The sequence below is a fragment of the Panthera uncia genome, chromosome B4 (genome assembly GCF_023721935.1).
Source record: "Panthera uncia isolate 11264 chromosome B4, Puncia_PCG_1.0, whole genome shotgun sequence".
NCBI classification, from domain to species: Eukaryota; Metazoa; Chordata; class Mammalia; order Carnivora; family Felidae; genus Panthera; species Panthera uncia.
Genome location: NC_064809.1, coordinates 104,957,291 through 104,975,851, shown reverse-complemented (window position 1 = coordinate 104,975,851; position 18,561 = coordinate 104,957,291). Strand labels below are relative to the sequence as shown.

The 18,561-nt window shown below is 34.1% G+C and overlaps 1 protein-coding gene across 6 annotated transcripts in view; it reads right to left on the bottom strand.

The window, feature by feature from the left end:
* The window catches only part of LRRIQ1 (leucine rich repeats and IQ motif containing 1), a 210,475-nt gene extending 191,976 nt beyond the window's left edge, over nt 1–18,499 (bottom strand). For 5 of the 6 annotated variants that reach the window (XM_049626022.1, XM_049626023.1, XM_049626024.1 and 2 more), the window contains exons 1-7: nt 18,421–18,499; nt 13,349–13,492; nt 11,616–11,727; nt 7,454–7,545; nt 5,941–6,058; nt 4,705–4,928; nt 225–299 (exon numbers count right to left, since the gene is read on the bottom strand). In XM_049626022.1, the coding sequence (XP_049481979.1) occupies nt 225–299; nt 4,705–4,928; nt 5,941–6,058; nt 7,454–7,545; nt 11,616–11,727; nt 13,349–13,492 (765 nt within the window). In that variant the 5' untranslated portion in view covers nt 18,421–18,499. The remainder of the gene's footprint in view (nt 1–224; nt 300–4,704; nt 4,929–5,940; nt 6,059–7,453; nt 7,546–11,615; nt 11,728–13,348; nt 13,493–18,420) is intronic. The other variant, XM_049626027.1, reaches the window with a different exon arrangement.
* Nucleotides 18,500–18,561: the final 62 nt, after the last annotated feature.

Genomic DNA, 18,561 nt, shown 5'->3' with positions numbered 1-18,561 from the left:
TATAATTTTACATAGACATGTTCACTCACTGACCCACTTTATTTTAATTTTTAGGGCATTATATTTCAAGGATAATTTCTGGTGATTAATGAATTTTTTAAAGTCTTAGTAAATTAAATCCTATACCAGCTAGGCAATATTACTTTTAAATGTCCATTTCAAGTATAATAAATATTCCAAATGAAGAATAATTATCATGATGTTTAAAAAGAAGAAATAGATACCTCATGCTGTTTAAATTTCTCTTTCCATATTTTCTCTTCTTTATGGAGTTCATCATTCATCTTGTCCTGTTCTTGCTGAACATACGGTAATATTGAGATATTATATTCAAATATCAAAAAAATATATATACTTATTATAATTGGTTCTCAAACCTGTATTTGTAAATAATAGTTAAAGATAAAAACTTACCCAACGATTCTCTGTTATTAGTAGTAGTATAACAACTTTAATCTCAACCTAAAGTGTCACATAAATGATACCTAAAGTTCCCATTTTGAGCACATGGAGATGTTGGCAACCTGAGAAAGCTTATTTGAGTATGTTTATGTACATAGTAAAATGTATTCACTAGATATGCTGTTGGACAACACGAAAATTACAAATATTAATGTTTGTAAGATGAGTTTTGCATTACATAATATTTTTCTCTCCTCACCATCCCATTTAACTCACATAACCCTTCAGTTCAGTGGATAATGTTTTTTTTTTTTTTGATTAGCATCTATTTTGTTAAGGCTCTGCAGAATAAACAAGATCAGTAAAATGTAATCTCTTTCCTCTAAAACTTTATGGAAACATTATCATAAATTCCCATATTATCTCAAATTTAGCAGAATAAATTTATCACAAGAGAAGACTATAAAGGATCACAGCAGAAATAGATGTTATAACTGGAGGATCATCAGAGGCTTCATGCAGAAGACTAGTTGAAATGACTAGGCTTTCAAGAAGTTAAACAGACATGTTAAGCATTTATTAAATGTTTTTCAACTAGGAAGATGACTATAGTTCTGCTTTTAGGAAAATTAAAAGGTTACCTTAGACAGAGTTAAAGACAGAAAGCAAGAGTCACTAAAGAGATAATAAAGTAGGTATTAGAAAAGTCCATGTAAGAATCAAGGAGAGCCCTCTGTAGATAGGGTGGCAGGACTGAGAACAGATATAAAGACAATGTAAACATAAAATTTCCATAAACTACCAGATGATTGGAAATAAAGGAAATGGGAATATTTCTTTGGATATAATCTTACATGATGGGAATTAAGCACAGAAATAACAAAATCATTCTAGGGGTGCCAGGGTGGAGTCGGTTAAGTGGTCAACTCTTGATTTCCACTCAGGTCGTGATCACAGGGTTCCTGAGATGGAGCCCTGCATCCAGCTCTGTGCTGATAGTGCAGAGCCTACTTGGGAGTCTCTCTCTGCCCCTACTCTGCTTGCACACTTTCTCCCTCGCTCTCTCTCTCTCTCTCTCTCTCTCTCAATCTCTCTCTCTCTCAAAATAAATAAATAAATATTTTTTTAAAAAAATCCTTCTGACAGGACTATGGTGAATGGGTTTGTGGAATGCAAGGCCAAAAGTAGAGAGATCGGTTAGAGAGTTTAGACAAGCTAGACATTAGGACACCCTGAACCATGGAGTAACAGTAGATTAAGTGTGTGGATGAAAAGATGGATAATATAACTTTAAGAGGGAAGAGGATAATAAAGAGAGGGAAGAGTCAAAGATGGTCCTTATCATTCCAGCTTGGACTATGATGATAGTGTAGCTCATCAAAATAACAAATACCTGAGGAGAAGCACAATTAAGAAATAAAGACAATGCATTCAGTTTTAAACATATTAAGTTCTGAGTGTAAAGTATCTGTAGAAGAGTTACGTAGTTGACATTGTTTCTGAACAGCCGTAGCTGTGGCTGAGATTATCAAGAGAGAAAGTATATGAAGAAAAATAAAAGGACAAAGGAAGAAATCCTTGGTCGTACCATATTCAGGGAGAGAGAAAGAGACAGAGAAGGCTAAACTGGATATAAAGGAGGAATTGTCAAACACGTAAGAAGAGAATCAAGGCAGCATGGTCCGATTTAAGACAAGGAAAAGAGAAATGGTCAACAATCAAAATTTTACTGGCATAAAACGCTACAGAGGTCAATATAAGAGCTGAAAAAGAACCTGTGAGTATGGAAATAGAGAAGTCATTGGTTATTTTTGTTAAGAGCAGTTTAATTTAGTAGAGTGGTGATGATATACACCTAGTAGGCTTAGGATTTAATGAGAGACAAGGACATAAATACAGCAAAAATAACTACTCTTTAATAAGCCTGACTTTGGTAGCTAGAGCTAAAGAGAAGCTAAATTGAGATATATGATCAAAGCTGATCTCATGATTTTTCTTGTGTTTTGTGTCTAGGATGGGAGAAAATTGAACAAGTGTATAAACAGTAAGAAAGAAAGAAGTTGATAGGGGTGTTTTGGGGTGTTTCAGCATATGGGGTAAAACTAACAAAGCAGGGGTAAATTGGAAAATGACAGATATAGAGCAGAGCAGGGAAAGCTAACCTTTAGTAGAAGAAACCTTTCCTACTGAGAATGGAGCAAAGGCAAGAAAAAACAGCAGGGTGAATATAAAGGTAGATGCAAACTGATACAGGATTAGAAAATAAAGTTTGCCATTGATGCAAAAATGCTATGTGATTACTTGCCAATAATGAGGAGGGAGAAGTTGGGTAGAACTCTTAAAGAAAGAGATTTACAATAGTTGTTAAGTGGAATGCAAGAGGAAGCTAACAAAGGACACAGAAAAGAACTGAAAGAAAATAAATTTCATATTTAGAATCCATCATAATAAAATGATGGAACGGTCATTGGAAAAGTGTTAAGCCTCAAGGCATAACAAAGCATACATTTAGGAATTCATTAAAATATTCTAAACTATAATTTTATGATAAAGCACAAATTACTTTTAGAAACTAAGTTAGAATCTTTGAGGGTGGGCCCCAAGTGTTAGATCTCTCTGGGTCATCTAAGCATATACCTGAATCCTTTGCCAATGAGGTAGTCAATATATTTTTGCTTTAAAACAATTAAAAATGTCAATTTATTTGAAGAGAATTTAAAAGTCAGATGTCTTCTAAATCTGAAAACACCACTAACAATCAATAACAATGATGCATTTAAGCACAAAACAGCAAATATTACTCTAAAATCTTAATTATATTAAAGCGTTTCCTGGAATTAAAAAAAAAAAAGCTTCTGACTTTCAGAAATGACTGATTAAAATGGTCTGTGGGAAGGAAAACATAATGAAAGGAAAGTTAAGGATGCACAGTTCACTATTAGAAAAAGCCACAACCAAACTGGCTCTGTAATATAATTGCTTTTAATTTATTTTCTATAAAATCAGGAAATGCAATGTACTCAACATGGAGGGCTAGAATACCCTGAACTGCATAAGTGACCACATGCCAATGCTCTCTACACAGAACAGTCAAAACTATTAAGTTGTGGGTAATATGTAAGTCAATTTTAGTAATGTAAGACAGGGAAGTCAGTCCTGCCTGTTACCCACACATTCTAAGCTCATGGGCATTCTGATGCCCATAAAGTCAAGTCCTAAAAATTCACCAGTTTCTCAATACACCACTACCATGACTTGAAGTTGTGGACCCCCTGGGGTAGGGTTAGGAGGAAACAAAAATAAAAACATAAAACTCCTGGGGCTCCTGGGTGGATCAGTGGGTTGAGTGTCTGACTTAGCTCAGGCCATGATCTTGCGTTTGTGAGTCTGAGCCCCACATGGGGCTCTGTGCTAACAGCTCAGAGCCTGGAGCCTGCTTCGGATTCTGTGTCTCCTTCTCTGCCCCTCCCCTGTTCGTGCTCTGTCTCTCAAAACTAAATAAACGTTAAAAAAAAAAATTAAAAAAAAACAACAACATAAAACTCCTTCACACCAAAAAATCTCTGGCCCAGGAATTAGCTCAATACGGGAGCAAGGCATAGGCCATCACCTACATGGTTGAACCACTTCAACCAAATGTTTCATGTAATTGTTATATATTAGACCACATAGCAAGGACATTTCATGATCAAGTAAATTATGTTGCCTTCTTCCATGATAAGAAGTGTATGAAAAAACAACAGTTTATGCTCTAAGTATCAGCCTTTCTAGGACAATCTTTGTAACTTCATAGACCCAGGGGACCCCCAAGTTCCAAAGAAGCATCTGAAATTCCAATGAATTACAGTGAAAACTAATCAAGAAGTCCATAGTAAATCCTATTACCACAGTCAATTGCTTCAACTATCAGAAGTACTTAAAACCCACAGAACACGGTACCTGGATGGCTCAGTCAGTTAGGGTCTGACTCCTGCTCAGGACATAATCTCACAGATTATGAGTTCGAGCCCTACATCGGGCTCTCTACTGTCAGCACAGAGCCCGCTTCAGATCCTCTGTTCCCCTCTCTCTGTACTCCTTCCCCACTCAGGCTCTCCCCACCCCCTATCCCTCTCTCTCAAAGATAAATATTAAAAAAATATTTTCTAATGTCATTTGGTCCAAAAAGTAAAATTCTATTAAAAAAAATACACAGAACATAGCTCAATCCACGCCATAATCCAAAACACCAGTACTATTCATAAGTAGTTACTGATTCAAAAAAAGTATGAAAAACAACAAAAATTAAAAAAAAACCCTTACCTTGTGAATATTCTCTAATTTCTTCTTTTCAACTTCAAACTGTTTCATCCAGCAATGTCTCTTTTCTTCTTCTTCTTCAAATTGCTTTTGTTCTCTATCCCTTTGAGCTTTAAGAGTTTCTTTCTCTTGGTCTTCCAGTTCTTTCTGTTTGCCTTGCCAAGCTTCAAAAGACTGCCTACATCTTTCTTCCACTTCACAGTATCCAAAATTTATATCAGTATCATCTGCATTCATGAAGAGAAACATTATTATTATTATCAAAATAATGCCTTTCAGTGTGCCTGGGTAGCTCAGTCAGTTGATTTCAACTCCTAATTTCAACTCAGTACATGATCTCAAAGTTGTGGGATTGAGACCCACATTGGGCTCTGTGCTGGGCATGGAGCCTGCTTAAGATTCTCTCTCCTTCCCTCTTTCTGCCACTCCCAGCTCACACTCTCGTTCTCTCAAAAAAGAAAAAGAAAAAAAATCTAACCTCTCAAAACTGATTTAATGTAAAGTATAAGGGTAATTTTGAAATGAAGAAATAATGTCAATGCATTACCAAAGTAAAAGGGACAATATGCAAAAAATACATTCTTAAATATACATAAAAATTCTATTGCAGTAATATATAAGGGAGTTCCATTTCAGTCAATTAAGAAATTACATAACTTGCCTTAAACTATATACCACAAAACTTAATGTAAAAACATAATATGTGTGTGTGTGCTGTACTTAAAAGATACTTAAGGAACATAGTTAAAGGACACTTAAAAATCCATGGCTGAGTATATCTATTTCAGTCAGCTATATAGATGGAAAATTTTAAATATATTTAAATCAAGTTAATTTAAGAGGTATAAAAAACTATGAAAATATGGGGTCACCTTGGTAGCTCGGTCGGTTAAGCAACTGACTTCGGCTCAGATCATGATCTCGTGGCTCATGAGTTCAAGCTCTGTGTCAAGCTCTGTGCTGACAGCTCAGAGCCTGGAACCTGCTGTGTCTCCCTCTCTCTCTGCCCCTCCTGCTTGTGCTCTGTCTGTCTCTCTCTCTCTCTCACAAATAAATAAACATTAATTTTTTTAAAAACTATGAAAATATGAAACTAAATAAGTACAATAAAGCATAATAATTTTCAAATATCAGGATTGTATTTTTCTAAATGTCAAAAGAAAACTCTTAATCGTTTTTCAGATAACTATAGTAAATCACATTAAAATTATCCAAACTATCATTGAGCATTTAGCCCACCTGACAAAACATGTTCATCTACAGGCAAATCATGAGGACCAGGCTCTGGAATAGAATCAGGACTGCTACAATGGGTTTTACTCCTCAGAAATTCTTCTTTTTCTATTTCAGATAACATCTAAGAGGTTAAAAAGAATGCCAATAATTAAAGAAAGAGTCAAGCAATTGCTTTAATAATGTATCAAGTATTTACATACACATATCTAGAACTTTATTTACTTTGAATCTCTCTCAAATACAACTCTATAGCACACTAAAAATGTTTTTCCCATGCAAACAGACTATATTTTGCCCTCCTTATTTTTCAGAATTCTAAGCACTCTCTGATATTCATCCACACTATTCAGTTAAACTGCTTGAAAATCTGTGGAACGAATAAGTCATAGGAATAAAAGGTATAGCATTAGGAATGCAGTCGATGGTATACAGCCATTTATGGTAACAGACGGTAGCTACATTTGTGGTAAGCATAGCATGATGTGTGGAGATGTTTTATTACTCCGCTGTATACCTGAAGCTAATGTAATACTGTGTGTTAACTATACTCAAGTGAAAACAAAGAAATTCCTTGAAAATTATTTCCAAATGTTTCTACTAATGTTTTATTCCTAATATATTTCTATATTTCTCAATTAGAGTGATTGCTCACATATACAAACTGCTGATACATTCAGTACATTTAAAAAACAACTATTTGCTACTTTAACCTAAATTATGAAAAAGTCATAATATTGATGAATACTTTTCCATAATTAGACCTGCACCATATTCTAGCTGGTAAGATATAGGATATCTATTTCAATGAAGTAGCAGTATGATAATTCAAAATTAATATTTCAAGTTTGTTACCAAAAAAAGGGGAGTCAAGAGACATATATATATATATATATATATATATATATATATATATATGCAACTTTCAAATTTCACTAAACATCATAGGGACCAGGAATAGAGTTAGTAAACTTAGACATAGTTGGGTAAAATGAGAAGTAAAAGAGTCCAAAATGCTGAACCTGTAGAAGAAACTTTCTCAAATACATTTCTAGAGGTTTTAACCAAAAATGCTAGGCTCTCCTTTCATATTATTTCTTTAAGAATGTTTTTATTTTATCTTTTTTTTAAACTAACATAAGATGTTCTATTTTTAAATTTTCCATAGGGTATTTAAAGTCTCTACTGTAACAGTACATTCCTAAGCAAGGTAATTATTATAGTCATTGTTTTCTTCCTTGGAGATTTTAGGGAAAAAATAATCACACAATATAGTTAAATTTCCAAGTAATGATGGTTCAAATCACTATTTCTAATATTTTTAAAGGTTGATTTTGAGTTGTTGTCTATTACATGCCAGAGAAAAGCACAATACTAAAAATTATTTGCGTAAAAATAATTAAATTTTTAATTTTTAGTCAGTGAACTTTAAATCAGTGAACTAGCATCCTTTATAAGAGGGAAAGGTAAATTTCTAACTGTAATATTGAGTACTTTCAGTCAAATATTGATCATATACCTTTATTAATTGTTCCGGATTTTCTTTATGTTCAGTTGATAATTCTATCTTTAAATGCATATGATTATTAGAAACCACTCCATAACTATAGTCTAGAGAAAGAAAAAAATATTATAGCTTTAAATATTAGAGAACAAGGCAAAACATGTTAAAATCTCAAACGCTTTCGTCATCCTTTAATCTCAAATTCTATCATAGTATATTCTTTTTTAAAATGTTTATTTGTTTTGGGAGAGAGACAGAGAGAGAGAGAGAGAGTATGTGCACATGCGCATGAGTGTGGGAGAGGCAGAGTTAGGGGGAGAGAAAGAATCCCAAGCAGGCTCCATGCTGTCAGTGCAGAGCCTGACACAGGGCTTGATCTTAAGAACCATGAGATCATGACCTGAGCAGAAAAGACTTAGATGCTTAACCGACTGAGTCATCCAGGAACCTCTATCAGTGACTCGATGATGAGTCACACAAAACAATAGGAAAATAATGAAAAATAAAGAACAGAGGAAATCTGTAATCTTTGTCCTCAAAATAAAAGTAATAAATTTATAAAGCACTCTTTTGATCACCTTTCATATTTTATACTGAAGTTTATTTTCCATGTACACAGAATAATGCTGTTTTATACTGCAATGACGCCCTAATTAGAAATCAACAAAAGTTCAATTCTACCTGCCAAAAACTAGCAATATAAGCTTGCACAAGATATTAAAAATACTTTAATAAAATTACTAATTTAAAAGATTATAATTACTAATGTGAATGAAGTGAGCTTTCATTCCTGGTTTTATGTGTTTTTTGTTGAATTTTATTGTCCTGTTACCATTTGTGTAGATGTAGTTTTTTTTGTCCTTATTCAGCTAATGTGTTCTATCCTGGGAACCTCTCCTACTAGTAAACTATTTTTTACAGATGACTGTTCTGCTGGTTAACTACCTCTTCACACCAGTTTTGTCCGATAGCATATATTGTCTTCAACACCTACTCACAGCCTTACCAGCATGATTTCCTATGTGAGAGGGTGAAAGCAAAAATAACATTCTACAGATTTCTTTGAAGCCAGGTTTCAGAGGGTGATTTAGATTCTGTGATATATTTAAGTCTTTATTTTCCTAAAAATATTACGTGTGAAGACTAAAGACTTCAGCTACCTGCATTCCTAATTAAGATCTAACTGTAAATGCATACAGAAATCTAAGCAAGAACTGCCTAGCTAAGCTCAGTCAACCCACAGAACCATAAAAGATAATAACATATTGTTATTTTAAACCACTCAGTTTGTTTTGCAGCAATAAGTAACCAAAACATCTACTCTATGCATAAAAACAAACACACAAATACCCCAAAAACCTTTCTGCTTAAAGGAGCTAAAGTAGCTTCTGTCTACAAATGAAAGCCCTAAACAAAATATCTACATTCAAAAATGAAATTAGCCTCTGGCTTCTTTTGTATGTGTGTTATGCTTGTACAGATTTATATTTGAAATATGTAGCTTTTTATAAATGAAATATAATCTTCAGATTTGTTTATCCTTGTGGATTGTAAGAAATCAGTTGTAAAATCATACTGATTTCTTTTTTCTTTTTTAAAATTATACTAATTTCTTTAATTTTTTTTAATGTTTATTTATTTTTGAGAGAGAGACACACACAGAGCGCAAGCAGGGGAGGAGCAGAGAGAGGCAGTCACAGTATCCGAAGCAGGCTCAAGGGTCTGATCTGTCAGCACACAGCCCAATGTGGGACTCGAACTCACAAGTCTTGAGATCATGACCTGAGCTAAAGTCAGACACTTAACCGACTGAGCCACACAGGTGCCCCAAAAATCATACTAATTTCTAATGACATTTGAGAAGGAAACCTTTTCCACCTTCTTGCCAGCTTATCAATTTAATCATGTTTTCCACCCTTTTCAAACAATTTTGATAATTTGAATTTTCTTGAAAAATTATTCTATTCTTTGATACTATCAAACTTATTTCATTAGAATGATACATAAGATCTCATAATTTTCTAAACCACTGCTACAACTGTAATTATATAACTTTTTATGTAACTAATTTTCTATGATTGTGTTTCCTTCTATTTTTTCTTAATTAGGCTATATAATTGCTAATATATTTATAATATACTTTCATTATATTTACGTCAGGAAATATAAATTTAAAAAAAAACATTAAAATTCCCTATAACTCAACTACAGATAGTCACTGCCAAAATTTGAAGTATCTACATATAGTAAGTATTTACATATGCACACAGGTTCTCGGGACAAAAATCTTGGGAGTCAATTTCCTCTCTTCCTTTCATTCCAATCCACCAATAAAACATCCATTTGGTTCTTTTTACCTTAAAAATGGTTTCTTGAATATGACTATTTTTCATCATTTCTACTCAAATCACTCACATTTCTAACCACACTATTACAACAGTTTTGTAGGAGACTTTTGCTACCTCAAGGCATCTTTTCTACATAATCACCAGAATGATTGTCTCAAAATGTGTCAGATACTGTCACTCTTTACTCAAAAACCTTAGCATACAGAGAGTAGAATCCACAGTCCAGACCATGATTTATAAGAGCCCTCTATGATCTGACACTTATATGATCTGTGCTTTGGCCTTTACAGATCCTTCTTTCTGGAACACCGTCTCTCTAGATATCCACGTAGCTCACCTTCTCATTCACTGAGATGTCCATGTGGCTTACCTTTCAGTCATTGCTTAAGTATTACTTTCTCAGAGAGGCCTTCCCTGACTTACCCTATCTAAAACGGCAACCTCCAATCTCTATCCCCTATCTTAAACTTTTTCCTTCATAGAAGTTATCATGATTAAAATATTACATATTTATTTATTTATAGTCTATCTCCCCACACTGGAACATTAGAATAGGAAAGCAGGACCTTTGTCTATTTTGTTCTGTGTTATAGTCTTAGTAGCTAAAACAGATCATTTCACACAGCAATATTTGTTGAATGAATATCTATGAATATCCATATTGTAACTCACACTAATATTTGCATAAATAACACTGAATTTTATAATAATTTTAAACACTACATCATGAATATTTTTATGCTATTAAATATCATCTAAGCCATCTTTTTTAATGGGTGTAGTTGCACACACTAAGATCCTATTAAACACTTAGGCTGTTGCCATTTTTCATTATAAACTAAACCTTGATTAATTCTAATTAAATCTTTAATCATTCTATTATTCTTAGAATAATTTCAAGAAGTAAATTTGCTCAGCTGAATCAAGTAAAACTTGTTAGCCTTCTGACATAAATTTTTTTTTCTCCAAAAAGATATATAAACTGATACTTCTAAAATATTCCTGCAACCAATTTTCTTTTCTTTAATGCAAACTACAGATGATCCTTGATCAACATGGGGATTACAAGTGACAACCCCCCATGTAGTAAAAAATCTGCATATAGCTTTTGATCCCCCAAAACATAACTACCAATAGCCTACTGTAGACCAGAAATCTTACCAATAACATAAAGTCTATTAACATATGTTTTATATACTATGTGTATAATGTACTGTATTCTTACAACAAAGTAAGCTAGAGAAATTAAAATGTTATTAAGAAAATCATAAGGAAAAGAAAATCCATTTTATAATACTGTAAAAAATCTGTGCATAAATGACCCATGCAATTTGAACCAGCATTGTTCAAGAACCAACTGTCACAGAGTCAGTTTAGCTTCAGACTTTGGCTCAGGTCATGATCTCGAGGTTCATGGGTTTGAGTCCCACATCAGACTCTGTATTGAGAGCATGGAGCCTGGAGCTTGCTTCAGATTCTGTGTCTCCCTGTCTCTCAGCCCCTCCCCCGTTCGTGTTCTGTCTCTCTCTCAAAAAAATAAACATTAAAACATTTTTAAAAAAAGAATCAGCCGTAATACAATCTCTGGTTTTAATTAAGACTGGTAAAACAAACTGTTGGTGGCTACTATTTATTAGACATATAAGGAAAGTAATACGGGAAATAAATTAATGGAGTAAATAAAAATCTCGTATATTATATACTAGAGACAAATGCACATACATGTGTATAACAACAGATAAGAACTTGAAACAATATAATTTTCTAAATTATAAATCATTCCTGCTTACAGAAAACTTATCTGCCAAGCAGTTAACAACTGTACTTACTTAAAACCTCTGTATCTTCCAAGTCCTGAAGAATGAGCTCTTCAACAGTTTTACTCTTATTCTTTATGATGTCAATACAGTGAAGAACTGACTCAGGTAACTCATCCACATCCTCAAATTTAAAAAACATGAAACCAATAGTTAAATTGTTTATTAAACCTATGTATCAAATATTTGATAAAAGTTTTGATACACCAAAAATTTGAGCAAAGTATGTGAATGAGTTCAAACAAGTATATTGGTTAAAATTTGCTCTTCATTTTCAAGTGGTTATGAAGCACATCCATGATTCTGTTGGATTTCACATTTAAATGAAAAATTTCAGAATTGTTTGTCTCATTTGAATATCATTACTATTATCATTATAATGTAAAAATATTAACTTTCCAAAAGTAGTATATAGGTTATTTCAATCCTAATTGAAAATCAAAGTAGAACTGCTTTTTGAAATTTAACAAATGAGTTGTTTTTGTTTTTGTTTTTAGAAAAAGCTTAGTGGAGATTTCAAAGAGCAAAACAACTAAAGCAATTTTACCTATTTGATACTTAAAAAACTACAATAGGCCAAAACTAACAGAATAATGGAAAAGAATAGATAATCTTAGATAGAGCTAAACATATACAAAAGATAGGACAAATCAATTGAGAGGTCCCTTGGTGGCTCAGTCAAACATTCGACTCTTGATTTCAGCTCAAGTCATGATGTCATGGTTCATGAGTTCGAGCCCTGCATAGGGCTCTGTGCTGACAGCATGGAGCCTGCTTAAGACTCATTCTCATTTTTTCTTTCTCTCTCTCTCTCTCTCTCTCTCTCTCTCTCTCTCCTTCTCCCTCCCTTTCTGCCCTCCCCTGCTCACATTCCTTTTCTCTCTCTCTCTCTCTCTCAAAATAAATAAATAAACTTAAAAAAAAAAAAAAAAAAGCAGTTCAGGGGCACCTGGGTGGCTCAGTCGGTTGAGCGACCGACTTCGGTTCAGGTCATGATTTCAGGGCTCCAGAGTTTCAAGCCCCGCGTCAGGCTCTGTGCTGAAAGCTCAGAGCCTGGAGCCTGCTTCATATTCTGGGTCTCCCTCTCTCTGCCCCTCTCTTGCTCATGCTGTCTCTCTCTGTCTCTCAAAAATAAATAAACATTAAAAAATTTAATTATAAAAAAAGGCAGATCAATTGAGAAGAGGTAAATTATTCATCAAGTGATATTAATAATATTAACTAAATACATGCAGGAAAATTTCTAGCTAGATCTACATTTTATAACATAATTGAAAATAAATTCCCATTAGTTTAAGGATTTTGATGTAAAAGAATTAATCTGTGAATAAATTTTCTAAGCATATAAACACTGGGGAAAATGCACAAATGAAAAGAAGATATATTTGATTTCCAAAAAAATAACTATTTCTATAGATCTAAAGAGTTTACATAAATTTTGTTTTTCATGTATATCTAATAACATTAAGACACTCATGATGAAGTAAAAAAAAGCAGGATATAAATAATTATATGTATAATATAATCCCAATTTTGCAAAAAAAACCCACACATATGCATATGAAATTATATGTGATTTCTATTTTCATTTTTATATTAAAATATCGAACAATACACATTGTTTAAAAGGGATCATAAGTTAAAAAATTATATAACTATGTAAAACACACTGAGAAAAGTAATATTTCTCCTGAAAAGTTTACTCCAGTTAAAAGGCTCCTAAAAGTCCAGTATTTAACACTTACTGTATCACTATCAGCACTCTGGCTTTCTGATTTTGAATCACTATCATCATCATCTTTTTCCAATGAAGAAATGCTGATTTTATCCAATTCAGCTTCTATTTCTTCTTCGAGCTTTGTTTCATCATCATTGTTGTTTTCCATCATCTTTCATAATAAAACACAAAACCATTTAAGGAGAATTGAGAGGTGCCTGGGTGGCTCAGTCAGTTAAGGGTCTGACTATTTCTGCTTAGGTCATGATCCCAGGGTTGTGGGATCGAGCCCTGCATTGGGCTTCTTGCTGACAGCATGAAGCCTGCTTGGGATTCTCTCTCTCCCTCTCTCTCTGTCTCTCTGTCTCTCTCTCTGTCTCTCAAAATAAATAAATAATTTAAAAAAATAAAGAGAATTGAAGTAGCTAAAACGAGTAAAAACTATGGGTTGTTTAATGTGTCATACCAATGATCTGTGTAAACATGTTTTCATCTAGGAAACTTTTATCATATCTTATTATGGTTGTACCATATATTAGAAAACATTGTTTTCTCTCTCCGTTAATTCATTATTTTTTTAATGTGTGACTACAAAATGATCAACTCTAATACTAATCTCTTAATTCTGTAAGGGAAAAGTCACGTGGAATGGACTGTCTTAGCTTCCTGAACCAAGAAACATCACAGTAAAATTCATCCTCATGGGTAGAATTAAGGGAAAAATACCTCTGAACAGCTTGAATATTCGAAGATTTGAATACTCAAAAGAGAACAACTCAAGTCTATACATGGGGCAATATATGGTTATTTTCTACTCATTAACTCATAGTTGTCAGTTTTACTATAGATAGTCATCTGTTTTTAACAACAACAACATGTTATAATAATGGATAATATACGGATATCCATAATGGATAATGGATGTCATAATAATGGACAATATATGCATATCCATATGGATATATGGATAGTATGTAAGATCAATACTTATTTAAATCTTTAATGATTATAATGGCTATGGATCAAGCAATACATTACAGTATATCTTCACATAATCATCACATCATCAACCAGCATTAGCTTCCATGTATTGAGTATCTGTGACAAGCCAGGCACTAGAAGACACTTGTGTGATTAATAGTTATCAGAGTAAATTAACAGGATTAAGGTCATTATAGTCATTGTATTAATAAGAAAACCAAGGTTTGAAGAATTTACTTAACTGTGCATAGTCATTATGCTAATAAGCAATGTAAACAGGACCCTAATTGAGAGATACAAAGCCAGGACTCTTCTCACTACAACATGTCCTACAAACTTAGTCAAGCTCTTCATCTGTGCAGCAATCTTTCTTAACATCTCTTAATCCAACAATCTTCAAATTTCAGATGATATGCCACAAAAACAGACACTCAAATCAATGGAACACAATAGAGAACCCAAAAATGGACCCACAAACATATGACCAACTAATCTTTGACAAAGCAGGAAAGAATATCCAATGGAATAAAGACAGTCTCTTCAGCAAGTGGTGCTGGGAAAACTGTACAACATGCAGAAGAATGAACCTGGACCACTTTCTTACACTAGACACAAATTTCAGATGATAACTCGTGAATCCAGAAATTAATTCAGTGGCTCTTGATCATAAAGTTTTAATGATGGAATAGGATAGGAAAAATTAGGGTAGGTCATAAAAGAAACTATAAGTTAACTATATATGTTAAAGATAAAAATAGTTTTTAAAACTTTTGTTTCACTTGTAAATGGGTATATATGTATGCATGTGTACATGAGCTGCAGTGTAGTTGTGTATTTGTTTTACTGTGGGTCTTGGTTTAAGAAAAAAAAGTTTGAAAAATTCTGTACTAGTATTTTGTTTTCCAGACTATTCCAAACTTTAATTCTTTCCTCAGGTCCCTGGCATTTCCAGTGCTGTGTTCTTGACTCTTCTTCCTTTCTTCCTTCTTTCTTTCTTTCCTTCCTTCTTTCCTTCCTTCCTTCCTTCCTCTTTTCCTTCTTTTACTCATCTCAAAATCAAGTTTTTGGGAGCCTACAAGGTACATTAACATCACTACTAGGGATAGAAATACATTGATTAAATAAGACAGTATCCTGTGTTCATAGTTTATGATCTAGTTAACAAAGAAAATGAAACATCCTCATTTTCCTATTTCTTTTCCTGAAATCTTTTCATATTCATCTTACTTGGAGAGGAACCCCTTCCTAATAAAGTATAATCTTGTAACTATGCTTTGAATCTGACAATTTCTCACATATTGAACTGTGTTCCATCCACTATTCTGTTTATTGCCTCACCATACATTTTTATTCCACTTGCCTCTCTTCTACACATAAACACAATCAGTTCACCCCCATCCAAAAATCAAACAACCAACCTGTGCCTGCCTGTCCTATAGCTATACGTATTACATATCTTTCTTTCACATACAATTGATTTAATTGGACTGATCTTCACTTATTGCCTATACTATTGGGCATTTATTCCAGAGAAATAAAAATGTATTTTCACACACTAAAACTTGTGCATGAATGTTCATGACGGTTTTATTCATAATAGCCTCAAACTGGAAACAAGCAAAATGCCCCTCAGTAGATGAATGGTTAAACCAATTCTAGCACATCCATACCATTCAATACTACTCAGAAATAAAAGGAATAGATTTTACTACACGCCACCATATTGATAAATCTCCTTGAATTTCTAGGGAACTACGTTGAGCAAAAGCCCAAACCAAAAGGTAACATACTATATGATTCCACTTATGTAACATTTTGAAATGACAAAATTTTGTAAGTGGCGGAAAGATTAGTGATTCCCAGGAGTAAAGGGTGGATGGAATTGGAGGAAGGTGGCTATGGTCATGAAAGGGCAACATGAAAGATCCTTGTAGCATTGGAGCTGCTCAGTATCTTGATTGTAGTAATAGATAAGTTAGTATATTCAGATGATAAAAATTATATATCATACACACAAATGAGTACAAGGAAAACTGAGGAAAACTGAGTAAGATTAGCAGACTGTGTCAATATTAATATTCTGATATCAGACTATCGTTACAAAATGTTACCACTGGGGACATCTGCGTGCCTCAATCAGTTAAGTGTCTAACTCTTGATTTCAGCTCAGGTCATGATCTCATGTTTCCTGAGTTTGAGCCCCGTGTCAGGCTCTGCTGACAGCACAGAGCCTGCTTGGGATTCTCTCTCTCCCTCTCTCTCTGCCCTTCCCTTGCTTGTGCACATGTTTGTTCTCTTTCTTTCTTTTTTTTTTTTCCAACGTTTTTTATTTTATTTTTGGGACAGAGAGAGACAGAGCATGAACGGGGGAGGGGCAGAGAGAGAGGGAGACACAGAATCGGAAACAGGCTCCAAGCCATCAGCCCAGAGCCTGACGCGGGGCTCGAACTCACGGACCGCGAGATCGTGACCTGGCTGAAGTCGGACGCTTAACCGACTGCGCCACCCAGGCGCCCCTGTTCTCTTTCTTTCTTTCTCTCTCTTTCAAAATAAATAAAGAAACGTTTTAAAAAAAGTAAAATTTATTTTAAAAATGTTACCATGAGGAGACACTGGACAGAGTGTACAAGGGATATTTCTGCATTATTTCTTAAAACTAGGTGTTAATCTACAATTATCTCAATAAAACATGTAATTAAAAACTCCTAAATACTAAGAAAACAGTTAAATAGATTATGATGGATTCATAGAATGGAATACTATACAAGTCCTTTTAAAAATATGTATATTTACTATGCTCCTGTGGAAAGGTAACAAGGAAGAAATAATTGAAAAGAGGCACATGGCCAAAAAATATGTAAAGTAATATCTCTTTTGTGTAACTATACACACATTCACACATTTTTTTTTTAAACACAGAAACTTTCTAGAAGAATTTGAGGAACTTTCAATTTGCATTTCGTACCTTTATGTTGAGTGATTTTTAAAATCATGAGTAGGTACTCCTTTTGTAATTCTAAAAGCTCATTTTAATATACTCAATTTTACCCATAATCTCCCTCCTCCAAAGGAAAACAAAACAAAAAACAGAACCAGTGTAAAATGCTATCTTGTTATCAAACTCACTTAAAGTGCAATTCAAAATATTTGTTAGATGGAAAATTAGATTTTTTTTAAAAAAAACATAGTTATAAAGCAGAATGCACAGGTACACGAAACTTTATGTAGAAAGAAAAGAAGTAGAATAGGGTAAAGGTAAGAGACTTTTCCATTATATGTCCCTCTCTGCTCATCTCCTGGACGTTTAGATCGGCCTGCCCAATTACATATCCAAGCACATATGTGATTTTAAATTGTCTAGTAGCAACTTTTTAAAAAGTAAAGAGAAACAGGTGAAATTCGTTTTAATAACATTTTATTTAACCCAATATATCTAAAATATTCTTTCAACATGTAGTCAGTACAAAAATTATTAATTATTAAGATCAATGTAAAAAGTTTATATTTTTGTTTTGTATGCTAATTCTTCAAAATGTGCTGTGTGTTTTACACCTACAGTCCATCTCAATTCAATTCAAGACCTTTCAAGCCCTCAGCGGCCACCTGGTGGTGACAGGATGGGACAGTGCAGCCTTAGATGTATCCCACTGTAAATGGGCTACAGTAAACTACTTAAAGCTGCCAAAGATGGGAAATCTTAAGGAACTCCACTTTCAACTATTGTTCTTCAACTATAAAGATAAGGGAGGGAAATCTACTTTAAAAGGCAACTACAAATTATGAAGGAAAAAAGGAAAGGAAAGGAAAGGAAAGGAAAGGAAAGGAAAGAAAGAAAAGGAAAGGAAAGGAAAGGAGGGGAAGGAGGGAAGAAAGGAAGTGTCATTTAGGGAGGGGGAAGAAAGGTAATTATAGAAATCTCCCTAGATCGTTACGGTGGATCTCCAAGTTTTGAGTGAGCCACGAAATCTCCAAAATCTAAGAGAGCCTAGACTCGCGCAGCCACCCCTTCAGCCCGCGGGCCCCACCGTTTGTCCTAAAGCCTGGCCTCGGCGGAGAGGCGTCCGGCTCCGTTTGCGCTCCCCGCTCCCACAGCTTTGTGTCGCCTCCCGCGCCACCTACCCCAGCTTTGAAGGGCGCCGGCTCACCCACCAGCGGCTAAATCCCTCGGCTGGGTTGGAAGACAGCGCGCAGAGACTCCAAACAAAGCGTAACCACGACAACAGCCAATCCCAAGGAAGATGGACCGGTCTTTTCTTACCG